The sequence below is a fragment of the Planococcus citri genome, chromosome 2, assembly GCF_950023065.1.
Source record: "Planococcus citri chromosome 2, ihPlaCitr1.1, whole genome shotgun sequence".
NCBI classification, from domain to species: Eukaryota; Metazoa; Arthropoda; class Insecta; order Hemiptera; family Pseudococcidae; genus Planococcus; species Planococcus citri.
The window spans coordinates 11,637,455-11,652,524 of NC_088678.1; the positions used below are offsets into that span (position 1 = coordinate 11,637,455).

The 15,070-nt window shown below is 33.2% G+C and overlaps 1 protein-coding gene across 4 annotated transcripts; it reads left to right on the plus strand.

Annotated features, from left to right (window-relative positions):
- The first annotated feature begins 916 nt into the window (after window positions 1-916).
- Window positions 917-10,688, plus strand: LOC135834659 (uncharacterized). Of its 4 annotated transcripts, XM_065348593.1 has the most exons (9): window positions 917-1,062; window positions 1,160-1,262; window positions 1,730-1,821; window positions 5,833-6,046; window positions 6,202-6,998; window positions 7,098-7,170; window positions 7,692-7,783; window positions 7,931-8,132; window positions 8,246-10,688. In XM_065348593.1, the coding sequence occupies exons 1-5, from the start codon at window positions 952-954 to the stop codon at window positions 6,321-6,323; spliced, it is 642 nt and encodes a 213-aa protein (XP_065204665.1). In that variant the 5' UTR covers window positions 917-951; the 3' UTR covers window positions 6,324-6,998; window positions 7,098-7,170; window positions 7,692-7,783; window positions 7,931-8,132; window positions 8,246-10,688. The 4 variants fall into 4 exon arrangements, with proteins under 4 accessions (XP_065204665.1, XP_065204666.1, XP_065204668.1 ...); XM_065348594.1 differs by lacking the exon at window positions 7,098-7,170 and having other exon boundaries at window positions 6,202-7,097; XM_065348596.1 differs by lacking the exon at window positions 7,098-7,170 and having other exon boundaries at window positions 6,202-7,048.
- Window positions 10,689-15,070: the final 4,382 nt, after the last annotated feature.

A 15,070-nucleotide genomic window follows, 5' to 3' on the forward strand; every position in this document is an offset into this window, starting at 1 on the left:
GTTTCTATGGACTGATTATTCAATCCTCTCCCAAGGTTGATTCTAATAGGTTGTTCATGAATCTTTTTAAAAATTGAGCAAAATATTAAAACAACAAATACAAAAACTTTATATTTTATTAATAAAACTAACATCATTACGGTCATTCTACGCCAAATCTGAGGATTTCGAAACGTGAGGGGTGTTTGATTTTTTTCAAAATCAGATCATGTTTAGAGGTCATCAAAAGACGATAAATGACGCAAACCGGACATTTTTTCGATTTTTTTGGCGGAGCTGTGGGGCTTCAAAGTTTTCCAAAATGGCTGAAAATGGAAAATTTCAGTTGACAATTGCTTCGGTTGTACGTGATATAGGATTTTGAACTTTTTTTTCAAATTGTAGTACATACTTTGAGAGGGTGATTGACGAATGACGTCAAAATTAGTGTTACCATTTTCAAAAACCTAAGAAAATCGATTTAAAAACCTATAAGTTAAATATAACCGCGATGTCCACGAGTAAAAATTATGAAAAAATTCTCAGTTTTAGTCCTTTTAATGTAGAATAACATATCAACAAATTGGACTGGCATTTTTTTCATTTTCGAGAGAGAAAAAATTACAAGTTTGGAACTCATTGCAAAAATACCATCAGAAACCTAAAAAATGAAAATTTTTGTATTTTTGACATATTTTAACAATGTGGAGACTGACATTTGAAAAAAATTTCCCATTTATTCATTTTTATCTCGATTTCTTCAATGTGTAGGTAATGCATCACTTATTAATGATGGGTCGAAGTTCCCAGGTGACGAAAATTTTATTGCGAAGAAAAAAAAATACAATCAAAATCATACCTAATAGTATATTTTTTTTTAAATATAGTACATAATCTTCATCAAATCAACCCACGCAACATTATAAACTAGCAGAGATTGCCAATAAAGCACAGTTGGATCTTTGTAGTTGAATGGGCAAGAACTACCTATCTGCGAATTGTTTCAAAATGGTGAAAGTGAAAGAATTCTGTTGCGGGTTCTCTCTTCGAAGTGGAACCTATATTGCAGCATGGGGTTTACTAGTAAGTTTTGTAGAGTGCAGTTTATTTTAATTTTTTAAAACTTTCATTTCATTTACTTAGGTACCTACCTAATTCGTATGTATCACTTTTTACACAGGTATGGAGTTCTTATCTATTTATACAGGCTGTGTATTATTATATGCACATTCAACGTCTGTTTACACAATACCATATTTCCGATTCCGAAGTACCAAAATCATGTATGTCGCGTATGTCATTATTATATTTTTAGGTTTAGTTTGCTATAAGTGCTTTTCGTTTCTCTATAGGTCATTTATATTATTAGGCAAGAGCCTAGACCGAAATTCTCTATGATCAAATGAAATTACCTATTGATCAATCTACAAGTTACGTGCACATCACAAAATTAAGGTTTTCACATTGAAAATTAGATCCCATTTCTTACTTATATGTATTACAGTTTCCCGTTTTTTGTGAAATGATTCACAAATACACGCTACAGTGACATGACACAGGGTACCTTTTTGATTAGGGATACGTATTAGGTAGGTAATTAATGATATTCGAACATCTGGTGACGTCTAGCTTCCTACTGGATAAAATCATCACTTGGGTACCTATCTATCCTGCATCACATATGGTAGGCACCCCTTAGGGACTTACATATACCTACCAATTAAAATAAATACCTAATTTATTTTTCAAGGGTCTCTGTTACCGTATTTACTTGCCTATGACGTCACAAGGACCACTACTGGGATAACGGTTTCTCTAATAGCTATATGGGCACTTCAAAAGGTAGGTAACATAAATGTTTTCACTTATTAGTCTTATTGTTAGCCTCCAGTGTAATCCAATACCATAGGACGAGGTGCTAACGTAAGTTCAATTGCGCATAATATAATGCTTAGAACATATAGTATTAACATAGAAGGCTCATTCGCTATCCCACTGTACAGGATCTTGTTGCGGAACATTTCCTCGCGAATGTGGTGGAAAAGTCCAATCATCACCGTGGTTTTTTTGTGTTTAAATAGAATTTACTCGAAATTTTGATCGAGGACATAGATATTTGAGGTAAGAAAAATAATCTACGTTAAATTCTCTACAAGATGATGTAGGTTTGAAAGTTGTCCGAGCGATTGAAAAAAAGTTATGAAAACTCAAAGTTGTAAAACCCTTGGAAAAGAATTGTTTTTTTCATGTTTAAATGCAATTTACTCAAAATTTTGATCAAGGACGTAGGTTTTTGAAGTAGAGAAAATGATCTACGTTAATTTATCTACAAGATGGAGTTTATTTGAACATCATCGGCCCCATAGAAAAAAAGTTACGAGAGCTTAAAGTTGTAAAAAAAAATACGAAAAAACAGTTTCTTCAGTAGTTTTACGACTTTAAGCTCTCGTAACTTTTTTTCTATGGGGCCGATGATTTTCAAATAAACTCCATATTGTAGATAAATTAACGTAGATCATTTTCCCTACCTTAAAAACCTACGTCCTCGATTAAAATTTTGAGTAAATTGTATTTAACTACAAAAAAACACGAAAAAACGGTTTTTAAAAATAGTTTTACAACTTTGAGCTTTCGTAACTTTTTTTCTATAGCGCGGATAACGTTCAAACCTACTTCATCTTGTAGATAAATTAACGTAGATTATTTTTCTTACCTCAAACACCTATGTCCTCGATCAAAATTTCGAGTAAATTGCATTTAAACACGAAAAAACAATTCTTTTTTAAGGGTTTTACAACTTTGAGCTTTCATAATTTTTTTTCTATCGCTCGGACAACTTTCAAACCTGCTTCATCTTGTAGAGAATTTAACGTAGATTATTTTTCTTACCTCAAACACCTATGTCCTTGATCAAAATTTCGAGTAATTTTCATAAAAACAATTAAAGTCGATGCATCAGGGACAACCATGTGGGTATCAATAGCTGAAGCGGGGTAGTGAAACTCTTCGTCAGACTTTTCTCCCACATTAATGTTCCTCGATTTATATTATCACAATGAGCCTTCTATGTTAATACTATATGTTCTAAGATATAATGGGTGCCATTTATCGGCACGACAGATTAAATGATTTAAACGACCAGAAAAAAAGTGTTTTGCACGACTGATGTTAACGACCAAAACTCATTTTTTAACCACAGAATCATTTTTCAACCATTGCACAACAACAAAAATTCAAGTGCACGCCAAAAAAATCAAGTGAATGCCAGCGTATGCCCGACAAATTGAATGAAATGCATGGACGACTTTAGTAAATGAATGACAACATAATGATAAAAGCGACAAATTTATTCACAAAACTAAAATTTTCAAAAAAGATTGGTGATGGTTTCGAACCGATCTGAAGCCTCCCCCTCCAGTGGATTTTCCAATAAAAAATTCCTAAAGCTAAAAAAAAGGTAAAAATGAAATTCAGCACTTATAAAGGCACATTAGGCCAGTGGCGAGGCGTCCATGGAAGCAAGGGAAGCATTGCTTCCCTTTAAATTTTCTGAGTTGTAGAAAATTAAATTAATTAAAAAATATTAGTATAAATTAACATTAAATGTGGAAAAATATTTTAAAACAATCAAGAATACTATCTTGTTCAAATGTCATCTGATGCACCTCTTCTATTACCTACAAAAAGCATAAATCTAAAATCTGTGTGGTGGAAGCAAACTGTACATTGCTTCCAAAAAACCAGTTTTAAGGGAAGAAAGAATCATGTTTGCCATCCTTAATGCGTGCATTAGAGCGTCAAACTGTGATTCTTTGGAAGGAATGCGCTAGTAGCTTCTAGTTGTTTGCTAATTCGTATTTACCATTCTGCGTTTCTTGCTCATGCGCGTGCTCATAGTTCTGTAAGATCAGACTCGAGAGCTCTGCAACCAGTTGCAAGTGTTACTTTTTTTTGTTATACAAATTACCTTGATCTAAAAAGTAGGCTATGGAAGTTTAAGTACATACTACATTTTTTGAAAATTTTTACTACAACTTTGCTTCCCTGCCAGTAAAACTCACGCCTCGCCACTGCATTAGGTACATATCTTTAAATTCTTTTTGAGCCGGTTCAAATCCAAAATTTTCTCCAATGATCATTTTTTTTCAAATTGGAAAATTGAAAAACAAGATGAGAGGCACTAGGAGTCCTTAAAGTAGCTTTTATTCACACTTGAGAATTTTTTGCAATTTCTGTTGGCTCCCACCCCCTTTATAGTTGTTACTGTTCTTTTTTTTTTTTTTTGAAAAACAAAAAAAAAACGCTGAAATGTGTACCTATCCATTTTCCGATAAAATTGAACATATTCGAGAAAGCGGGGTGGTTGTGCAAAAACTCTAAACTTCAAAATAAGTTCAGCCACATTGTGCTACTTTAATACGAAATTGTTTTGAATTTTGATTAAAATTCCTATTTGGTAATTAGGTACCTACCAGAGCTGAAAACAGTTACGCTACCCGCTTATCAGTATCTGGTTAAAATACTGGCTAAACCTGCTAGTGGATGTATCGAGTTGATTCGGGTACAGATAGTAGCATATAGCGAGCACAACCTGATTGTTTTCGCACTTAGTCGGCGCACTCATCCCAAAATTTGATAATGAGTAAGTGGGAGGAGTAACGCTTCGATACCTGTCGTTCGTATGTGTGATTGACATTTGACAGTGATTGTTGGCAATGATGACGTCATGCATGCTGGTACACCCGTTACACATCAGAGTCCTGCAGGGTATAGTTAAAATAGCCGAATAACCACCGGAGCTATCGGCTAATTCAACTACACGTTACGAACTGTAGTTAGTTTTGTCGGCGCGCGCAACCGACAAATAACTAACTATAACTACCTGCCGAGGCAGCGGTAAGTTAGCTTCGGTTCTGTTGATGTCTCATCAATACATTTTGGTGACTCATCAAACAGATAAGAAAGAAGCAAACGTTATTTTTCCGATAAGAACGCGGTATAATCGCAGGTAGTGTAGTTATTTTAACTACAAGTTAGTCAATGGTTACGTTATCTGAGTTACAAATATTAATCGCACCGGCCGGTGCGGTTATAACCTGCCGTTAGGATGACTACTAACTATAGCTATCCGCCCTGGACACGCAACTAACACAGATAACTTTTAACTATACCATGCAGGACTCTGTTACACATACAACATGCTACCAGTTACAATGTGAACTGGTGTGACAATTTTTCAACTCAATACCAGCTACTGGCGAGTAGCGAGAATTTACAGTATGGGTACAGTAGTTACCCGCTGTTAGCGAGCACCATTTTCAGCTCTAGTACCTACCTTGTAAGTAAAAGATGGGATTAAAAACTGTTTTTGCTGCAATTTTTTCAAACTTTTAAATCGTAACTTTCAATTTTATTTACATCGCAAAAAGTCAAACTTTCGGCTTGAAAATTTAATTTTGAGTTTTCAAAATTTTAATCAGGTAAATACTCACCAATTTTGAATCACTAACCTTGCAAAAAGACTCTCTCTCCAACATATTCACAAATACTGCCCCATTCATGTTCACTAATTCAAAAGACTGGTGTAAAATTTGCCTTGTCGGGCAATTGAAATAATTTTGTCGGGCTTTCTCATGTTCATCATACATTCCTTTTCTCGCAGCGTGAAATTTTCTATGCTTGTCGTTCGAGGTCTGTCGTTCAATGCTGTCGTTTTAATGACCAAAGCTGTCTTTAAATCGCTGTCGGTCAAAAACTCGATTTCATTGTGGGATTTTTCTGTCGTGCAATTCACTTATTCTGTCATTCAATTAAAGTTTTCCCTAATCTAATTACCTACCCTTTTATTTTCAGAACAAGTCCAAATTTTTAAACGGTCTTCTATGGTACCTATATTACTCCATAACTTTTACAATACTTGAGGAGATATTGTTAATATTCGCATTTGATTTGGAAACTTTTTTATTGCGGTTAAATCCGACAGTTCGTAACTATCTTCCATTTGACTCTGAGTCTGAGGGAAGTGATGAAATCGCGTTGGTTTTCTTGATTTATTTATTTGGAATAGGTAAGAAATACAAGTATGTAAAGTAGTAAAGTACGAGTACCATTGTCCTATAATTACCTATATGTATATACCTACTATGGGTATATCCATATTAAAAATACCTAGGCATATTCCTTCATCTCATGTTATTGTAAATTTGTATACCTACTCTATAGGAGCTGCATCTTATTTTACGTTGATTGTGAAATCCTACAGAGATTATTCATTGAGAAATGAAGCTCACAATGTTCAATATGTCGGCCCGGATGCAACAACTATTGGGTATATAAGATCATAGTTAAATAGATAGGTACTTTACTAATTAATTTAAGTACAATTTGTACAATCTAGGTATGGTTTTGCTTCAATATTCAATGTCACTTGGATGTACAAGTTATTGAAAAACCAAATCATATTTTATTATAGTCTTATACTAATCATTTGTGTTTGTGAACACGTTTTCTATTTAAAAAATAATAATTGATTAGAGCCTATTCATTTTTGAAAATGAAAGTGTTTTGTCAATCAACTGTCATCTTGACACTTATACCTATCAACATTGAAATTTGTAATCATAAATTACAGACACATTTTTGTCGTAAATTTTTTTGAGTAGGTACCTACTTATTCATTTATATCTCGATTTCTTCAATGTGTACAGGTTTAGGTACCATAATGCATTACTCACTAGTGGTGGGTAGAAGTTCGCACGTGACGGAAATTTTATTGACGGGAAAAAATACAATCAAAATTATAATACATATGTAAAAAAATATAGTATTCTTTATCAAATCAACCCACACAACATTATAAACTAGCAGAGATCGCCAATAAAGCACAGTTGGTTCTTTGTAATTGGGCAAGAACTATGAACTAAGTATCTGCGAATTGTTTCAAAATGGTGAAGGTGAAAGAATTTGGTTGCGGGTTCTCTCTTCGAAGTGGAACATATATCGTAGCATGGAGTTTACTAGTAAGTTCTGTAAAAAAATTTCAAGAGTGCTGTTTTGTTTTTCAAAATAGGTAATCATCTCATTTACTTAAGTAATTCGTCGTATCGCTTTTTACACAGGTATGGAATTTTTGTATATTTGTACTGGCTATGTATCATTTTTTGTTCATTCGACGTTTCACTTCCGAATCAAGTAGGTAGTATGTACCTATGTCATTATTGTATTTTTCGGTTCTCTCATGATGTCATTTATATACCTACTTACTTCACAAACAATGAGAAAATTTCAAGCCTGAAAAAAGTTCTATTTTAAGAAAACAGCATAGGAACCAAAATTCTTCTATGATCAAATTATTGATCAAGGTTTCCAACGCAACTTCTTTACACATCTACAAGTTACATGCGCATCACAAAATTCGGTTTTTCACGTTGAAATTAGATCCCATTTCTTGTAAGTATTGCAGTTCCCTGATTTTTGTGAAATGATGTGCAAATACAGAGTACAGTGACATGATACATGATACCTATTTGCTATTTAATTTGATATTTGAACATTTGACTGGTTGAGCCAAAAAGTGACGTCTTTTTACTGGATAAAGTCATAATCTAGGTACCTACCTGAAAATACGTACCCTGAATCAAATAGGCATCCCGTAGGTACACGTTACTTACCTATACCAATTAAAATAAATTGTACCTAATTTATTTTTGAAGTTTTTCCATTACTGTATTTACTTGCCTATGACGTCACACGGACCACTATTGGAATGACGGTTTCTCTAATAGCGATATGGGCACTTCAAAAGGTAGGTACTAACCATATCTTTTCACTCATTAGTCTCAGAGGGCCCTAGTCTCAGCTTGAAGTGTAATCTTATACTTAGCACGAACGAGGTGCTACGTAAGTTAAATTGCTCATAATTTGATTATGCACCTGCTGTTTTATTTTTCAGAACAAATCCAAATTTTTAAGCGGTCTTCTATGGTACCTGTATTTCTCCGTAACTTATACAATATTTAAAGAGATATTGTTAATATTTGCGTTCGATGTGGCAAGAATTTTATCGAGGTTAAATCTGGCATTATATTGGTATCTTTCGTCTGAGACAAGTGATGCAATCGCATTGATTTTTTTGATTTATTTATGTGGAATAGGTAAGAAATGATATGTAAAATACTTAGGTACTATTCCCCCGTATTCATATAAGTACTCATATTAAAAATATCTAGGCATTTCTTCGTCTGATGGTGTATCTAAATTTGTGTAGGAGCTGCATCTTATTTTGCATTGATTGTGAGATCCTACCGAGATTATTCGTTAAGAAATGAAGCTCACAATGTTCAATTTGTCGGCCCGGATGCAACAACTGTTGGGTATATAACCGCATAGTTAAGTAGAAGATACTTACTTGATAAGTAAATTAAAGTACAACCCGTAAAATGTATAGTTTTGCCTCAATATTTATGTCTTTTAGATGTACAAGTTGATGAAAAATAAATCAAATCATATTTTCTTATAGTCATATGCTAATCAAATGTGTTTGTGAAAGTATTTTCTAAAATTTGTCGATTTGAATTACTAATGTCCTAAAACCACCTCCAATTGATTTGGTGCGTTCAAAATATGGTAAATAATACTTAGGTATCTAAGAAAACTTATATGAGTTATATGTCTATTTATATTTTCAAAAATTATCCAAAAATTAGACTTCAAAATCAAAGTGAACTTCAGATTTCTTTATAGGTTGGTAGGTACCTAAGGGTAAGAGCAGAGATGTTGCAATTCTCAGGCTAAAAGAATCGCGGTTCTCAAACGTGTGATTCTATGATTTTTATAATAGAATCTCTTGCATTTGCGGTTCCTTATGCATAGGAACTGCGGTTCTTCTCTCAGTTTTCATTTTTGCGATTCCCATTTTTTTTTCAAATTTTGAAAACAGACCAATAAGTATTGAGCAAAGCAACAAAAGAAATTTCACATTAGGTACTCTTTAGTTGTAGACCTAGGCGTCTAGGTACTAATTAGGGGAAAATTGAAGAATCCAACTGAAGAATTTCACATTTATTTGGCTAAATCTTGAAAATTTGGGAACTGCAGCAATTGCAGAGAACTGCAAAATTGTGTTTTGCGATTTTCTTGATGAGAGAACTACGAACTGCGGCTCTGCGGTTCTATATTAGAGAATATTTACGCGATTCAAATCGCAACAATCCTTGGTAAGTGTACCAAATATCGACCCCCTCCTTAAATCGGACTCCCCCCTCTAACTCTCCTGATAATGCCACAAAATTTTTGGAAAGCCATTTTTCTTATTTATTTTTCACAGAAAAAGCGAAGGAGGCCAAAATCACCGTTGTAAAGCCAAATGGAGAGAAATGACAAGCAAAAAACAAAAATCAGAAAGTCAACATTAAATTTTAAATTTTGTTCGAAGTGAGCTAGTAAAAATAGTTCTTAGTGGATAAATTTTGTGTTAATTTTTAATTAAAGCTGACACTCGAACGAATAATTAGTGCTAATTACTATTTGGATAATTTCATCGGTGAGTTTACGAATTTCTGGTCAAAGTTACTTATATGAAGTGCCCTAAATTCGCCCCCCCCATTGTTTTAGCAATTTCAAGACTTTGTTTTTTGCTACAGACTTGCCAAAAGATAAACCAAAATCGTAAGAAATGGGCCGAAGTTTCCAGTAAAATGTTCTAAGGTACTTACACCTATGTTGATATTTCGAGTAATAAATATCATTCTGTTTTAAACTTTTCAGACTCTGATTTTGGTGTTTTTTACTCGTTTTTAAATTCTAACACGTTTTTTGAAGGGGTCCATATTTGGTTCACTTTTTTTTGTTGAATTTTTGAACTTTTTTGGAAAATGTAAAAAAAAGATTGTAATTGAAAATGTTGTGTCTTGGGCATGGATGGAAACCGAAATGAAAAAAATATCGGTTATTTTTTTAGTGGTTAGGTATTTTTTTCAAAATTATTTATGATGGTTACGGTTAAGGGTTACGGTTTTGACCCAAAAGAATAAAGGTTAAGGTTAAAAATAAAGGTTACGGTTTTTTTCATTTATCAAAAATTAATTGCACCTCAATGTCAAAAAAGTGCGCCTGCGGCCAAAAAAAACGAGAAAAAAACGCAATTTTACAGCCATTTTTTGAGTTTGAAGAAAATTTTAGACAAATTGAGCCCTTTTTTTCTCAAAAATCGTAATAAATGTCATATTTTACACACAAAAAAAGAGCGTTTTACTCAAAAAAATAACCGTTATGTGTTTAACCAAAACAAAAAAATAAATCGGTTAAGGTTATGGTTAAAAAATTTCAAATCAATAATATTGGTTATGGTTACGGTTACGGTTACAGTTTTTGCCTCATTTTAGTGGTTAAAATTCATTTCGGTTAAAAATTTCGGTTACGGTTTCCATCCCTGGTCTTGGGGCTTTGGGATGTTGAAGTAGACATGTCAAGCTATCATTTAAGCAATCACCGACATTTCCAGCTCAATTTGGCTCTGAGAAATTCAAAAAATAAACTGGGGGGGGGATTATTCAGGGTACCACCCACAATAATTCCCGCAAAGAAATCTTGGCTATGTTATTTTTTTTTTTGTGATTTTCAACCCAATGTGCAAATTTTTTTGTGATTTTCCACCTAATTCGCGTATATTTTACCTATACTTATGCAATAAAACCATTTTCGACAGTTCATTTCATGATTTTGCTAACCACACCTCGTTATTTCATAAAATAACTAGATATTTCATACATTACCTAGGTTAACTGTGAAAAATTTTCATGAATTTACTACTTTTTCGTTAATGTATGAATTACCTAACTAGTTATTTCATACATTACCTGGACTATTTATACATTAACGGTACCTAACACATACATTTGAATTTTTGATGGGACCAACAGGATTGGTTCCAAAAAAGTGACAAAATTTAAGATTTGAAGCTATGGGCAACTGTACAACTTTGCATCACAGATATCTCCATTGCAAAATTAAGCTTATGAGAAACTATTTTAAATTTGTGATGAATTAGCTACAAGCAGGTACCTTACATAAAAAAAAGTGTAAATCAACACTGCCATAAACAAAGTTCAAAAAATAATGATGTGATGAGTAAACAAATCTATGTATAGAACTATAGATTGAATGTCTTCAGTCTTGCTCAGAATAGAAAGTAGAAAGAGAGAAGTCTCTTTAATATTCCTGGTTGGAAGAATTAGATGACACAATCGTATGGACGTTTTTAGGAATCTTTATTAGAAAAAAGTGATCAAAAAATGAACAAAAGACGTGATGGGCATTGTTTTAGTAGATCAGTGGGTGACCCATGACCATTTTTTGATCTCATTGTAGTAGCATTTTTTATGATATTCAGAATTACTTTTCATTACAATCACATATCCTACCAAAATTGAGTTTTCCATCTGATTTGGCTCAATTTTTTCCAAATAAGTACTTATCTTTGATATCAAATGAGGTGTGAGGGAAATGGATTTCAAAAAGGTAGTTGACTTATCCATTCTCACTAATTTGAGGTTAATGAATTTCAATACCAATCTATTTATTTTGATTTGATTCCACAAAATACTACCTAGCTGTGCAAGTTTTCAAATTAGCCTGGTGGCAATTTGTGCTGTCAGATTTTTAAATATGACTGGGAATATGACTACTGAATGAATCTGATAACCAAATGGAACTAATGAGGTTGTGACTGGGGATATGACAGCTGTTATTATTGGCGAATGGGTCCAATTTTGGGCTTCAACCCTATTGACAAAAATTGTGCGTACAACATGCTGAAATGCATGCTTTATGCATATCACACACAATGTGTGAATTTGGACTTTTTCAAAAAATCGTAAAAGTAAACTAAAAGTATGTACAAAAAGTGCGGAAATCTTAGCAGAAAAATTGCTCATAACTCACAGGCAATACTATCCACAGATCAATTACTTAATTGTGAATTTTAAGACATTCCAATAGATAATTTTTTCAAAAAAATGAAAAAAAAAATTGAAAAATTTCCGCCACGTGCAGGGATTGATCCTGGTTGCTGCAGTGTGCAGCCGCTTAACCCACTCGGCCACCTCACAGCTTATTAGATTAGAGGTTATTTTTGCATAAATGTTATCAATTTTGGGACTTGGAAAATTACTCACTGGTGCATTTTAGAAAATACTTGGTTGCTAGATTGCTTCTGTTTAGCATGCGAAAATGCACATTTTTAACGCAATAATGCACGCTTTTACACCAGTCCAAAATCACGCATTGTTTTATGCATGCTTTTAAGCATAATTTTGTCAATAGGGAAATAGTGCATATTTGAGCCAAAACCAATAGTTTACCACAGTGTTGTCATAACGAAATTTTTTTTTCGTTACGTTATATCATTTCGTTTCAGATTTGTGAAATTTTTTGTTACGTTATTTTTCCGTTATTTCGTTGCACAGATAATTCCATTACGTTATGTTTTTCGTTTAACGTTATTACATCATTTTGTTTTTCCGTTATTTCGTTATTTCATTTCGTTTTTCGTTATAGCACAAAAATGCCCAAATTGGGGGTTTCTCTGAAAAAAACTGAAAAAAGTACAACGTTGGTCAGTATACCTAAAGTGTACCTTCATTTCTCAGTAACTTTATGCAATTTCATTCCAACTTTTAAGCACTTTTCTCTATTTTTGCAACATTTTTTCAATAGGTGAACTTTTATGTCAATTGAGCCACTTTGTGCAGTTATTTTTATGAAATTTTTATTTTTCCAATTGTCAGTACTTCTATTTTTTAGGATGTCCAACAAAATTATTGAAAAATGGCAAAATAGGACTTTAGTACGACTTTCAGCAGGTCATCTATCGAGCACTTATGGAATTTTTTTTGGGGGGGCAGTGGTGTCGAAATTTACGTTCAAATTCTTAACCAAACTTTTGCAAAAAATGTGAAATTTTATTCCAATTTTTCAATTTTAACCAGAAAAAAAAACAAAACATGCAGTTATTATTAGCGATGAATTTTTAAAAATTAAGTAATTAACCATCAATTTTAAAATTGATGAATGAATATCACATCATGTTTGCTTAAAAGTTAAAATCAAATGTAAGTCGAATTCTTCAATTTCAATTGTAAGTAAATACTTATTTCATATTACCATTAGCTTCAAAATTTCGAAATTTGAATTCTGCTCATAAATTTTCACATCAATTATTTCATTTTCAAGTACAGTATTTTTCAATTTTCAAACTAACTTTTTCAATTTTTTATTGATTAATCATTTTTTAATCATTTTTTAATCATTTTTCCCAAAAAAAATTGAAGAAAAAAGCGAAAAAAACGGAAAAAAACGGAAAAATAACGGAATTTTTTTCGTTTTCCGTTTCGTTATAGCATTAAGATTTTTTGGCAGTGGGACATTTGACCCCTGTGCATTTGACCCATGCGACATTTGACCCACGATTTCAGCAATCCGCCATTTTTGAAAAACGACATTTGACCCATGGGACATTTGACCCATGTTTTTATCAGTGTTTACAAAATACCAATAGGACATTTGACCCATGAGACATTAGACCTACAGTTAAATATAAAAATAAATCGACATTTCGCCCATGCGACATTTGACCCATGGTAATAAAAAATAGTGACATTTCACCCATGGGACATTTCACCCACAAATTAAAATAAAGTAGGACATTTGACCCATGCGACATTACACCCACAGTAAAATATAAAAATACAGGGACATTTCACCCATGCGACATTTGACCCACGGTATAATGCCAGTGTTGCAATATGCTGCGGAGAAAATTCTTTTTGAAATAGTAATAACGATTTGTTTTGTGTTCTTTGAATCATTCAGCGGCAACTTCAACGACACCGGTACTTGTCATGTTGTATTGTAGTAAAGAGCTACTTGAACTTGAAATTTTTCTAGTGGAGCTTCAAATTTCTGGAGCGGAGGCACTCACAAAAAAATCTCCTGGAGCTGGAGGCGAATTGCCTTCAATAAAACTAAAAAGGAGATGAGGAAGCACAACAATAAGTAAATTAAATGTTGTGCTTCATTGGCAGTTCTCTATTTATGTAGTATTCTCATATCTCTCTTGTAATATGAAACTCTGTATGACCCTTACCCTTACCCAAATTTGGTTATTTAAATGTGTTTGTGTCGGGGAGGGGGGGTATTCAAATCTTGAAGTCTCGAGTCTTGTTTGAATTTGAAATCTATCTTCATATCAGAAAATGTACGGTTTTTGTAGGCGGTGCTGGTTACGATCCTGTGACCCAAATAGGTGTCCGACCCACTTGAAACCCCTCGAGGATGTCTTTATGGGAGGAGGGGTTCAATTAAAAAATTATTGCCAGTGAGGTATATCAAAAATCAAAGTACAGGCCCAGCTGAAATCAATTTTCTCGAAAAATTGAAGAAAAATTTTATATATCAATAGATGGCCTCCAGATCACCCAAAAATACGCTCATTTTTTTATGGTGCTCGGACCATTCAGGCACCAAAAGGTGGGGCTGTGCCCAAAATTTGGATTTTGTGGCACAAAAAATTTCGTCGGGGGCTGAAAAAAATTAGGATGTCATTTCAGTCTTCTCCCTTCACTACCTCTTTGCCAAATTTGGGCCGCATCAGACAATTTTTTCAAAATTTGTAATTTTTCAACTTGGCCAAAAAGTTATTTAGATTTCTGACCCTCATGAAAATGATAGGAAAAGAAAAACAAAAATAAAACAAAAAACAAAACAAAAAAAAGTAACTTTTTTCAAATAGGTAAATATTTTGTTCTTCAATACAAGTGAAAAAAAGTAACAACACAATTTTTCTGGTTCGTATCATATTATGAAATTACAATGCGGTATGGTATGCCTATGTGTAAAGAGAATTATTCGAAAAACATTGAAAACCCATCTTGAAATCAAACATTCACAGCTATTTGATTACAATGGGAGTAGGTACTGACCCTTTGGACTTTTTTCATCATTTTGGGGCCATATTATGCCTCTCCAAAAAAATGATCTTTCTGTAATTTTCAGCTTTGACCCTCCCATACCTAATATTATATAAATACATGTG

Coding starts and splice junctions, on each gene's coding strand:
- LOC135834659 (XM_065348594.1), top strand. CDS start 952: ATGGGCAAGAACTACCTATCTGCGAATTGTTTCAAAATGGTGAAAGTG. Junction 1,822..5,832: donor CTATATGGGCACTTCAAAAG/GTAGGTAACATA, acceptor TTTTATTTTCAG/AACAAGTCCAAATTTTTAAA. Junction 6,047..6,201: donor GATTTATTTATTTGGAATAG/GTAAGAAATACA, acceptor CCTACTCTATAG/GAGCTGCATCTTATTTTACG.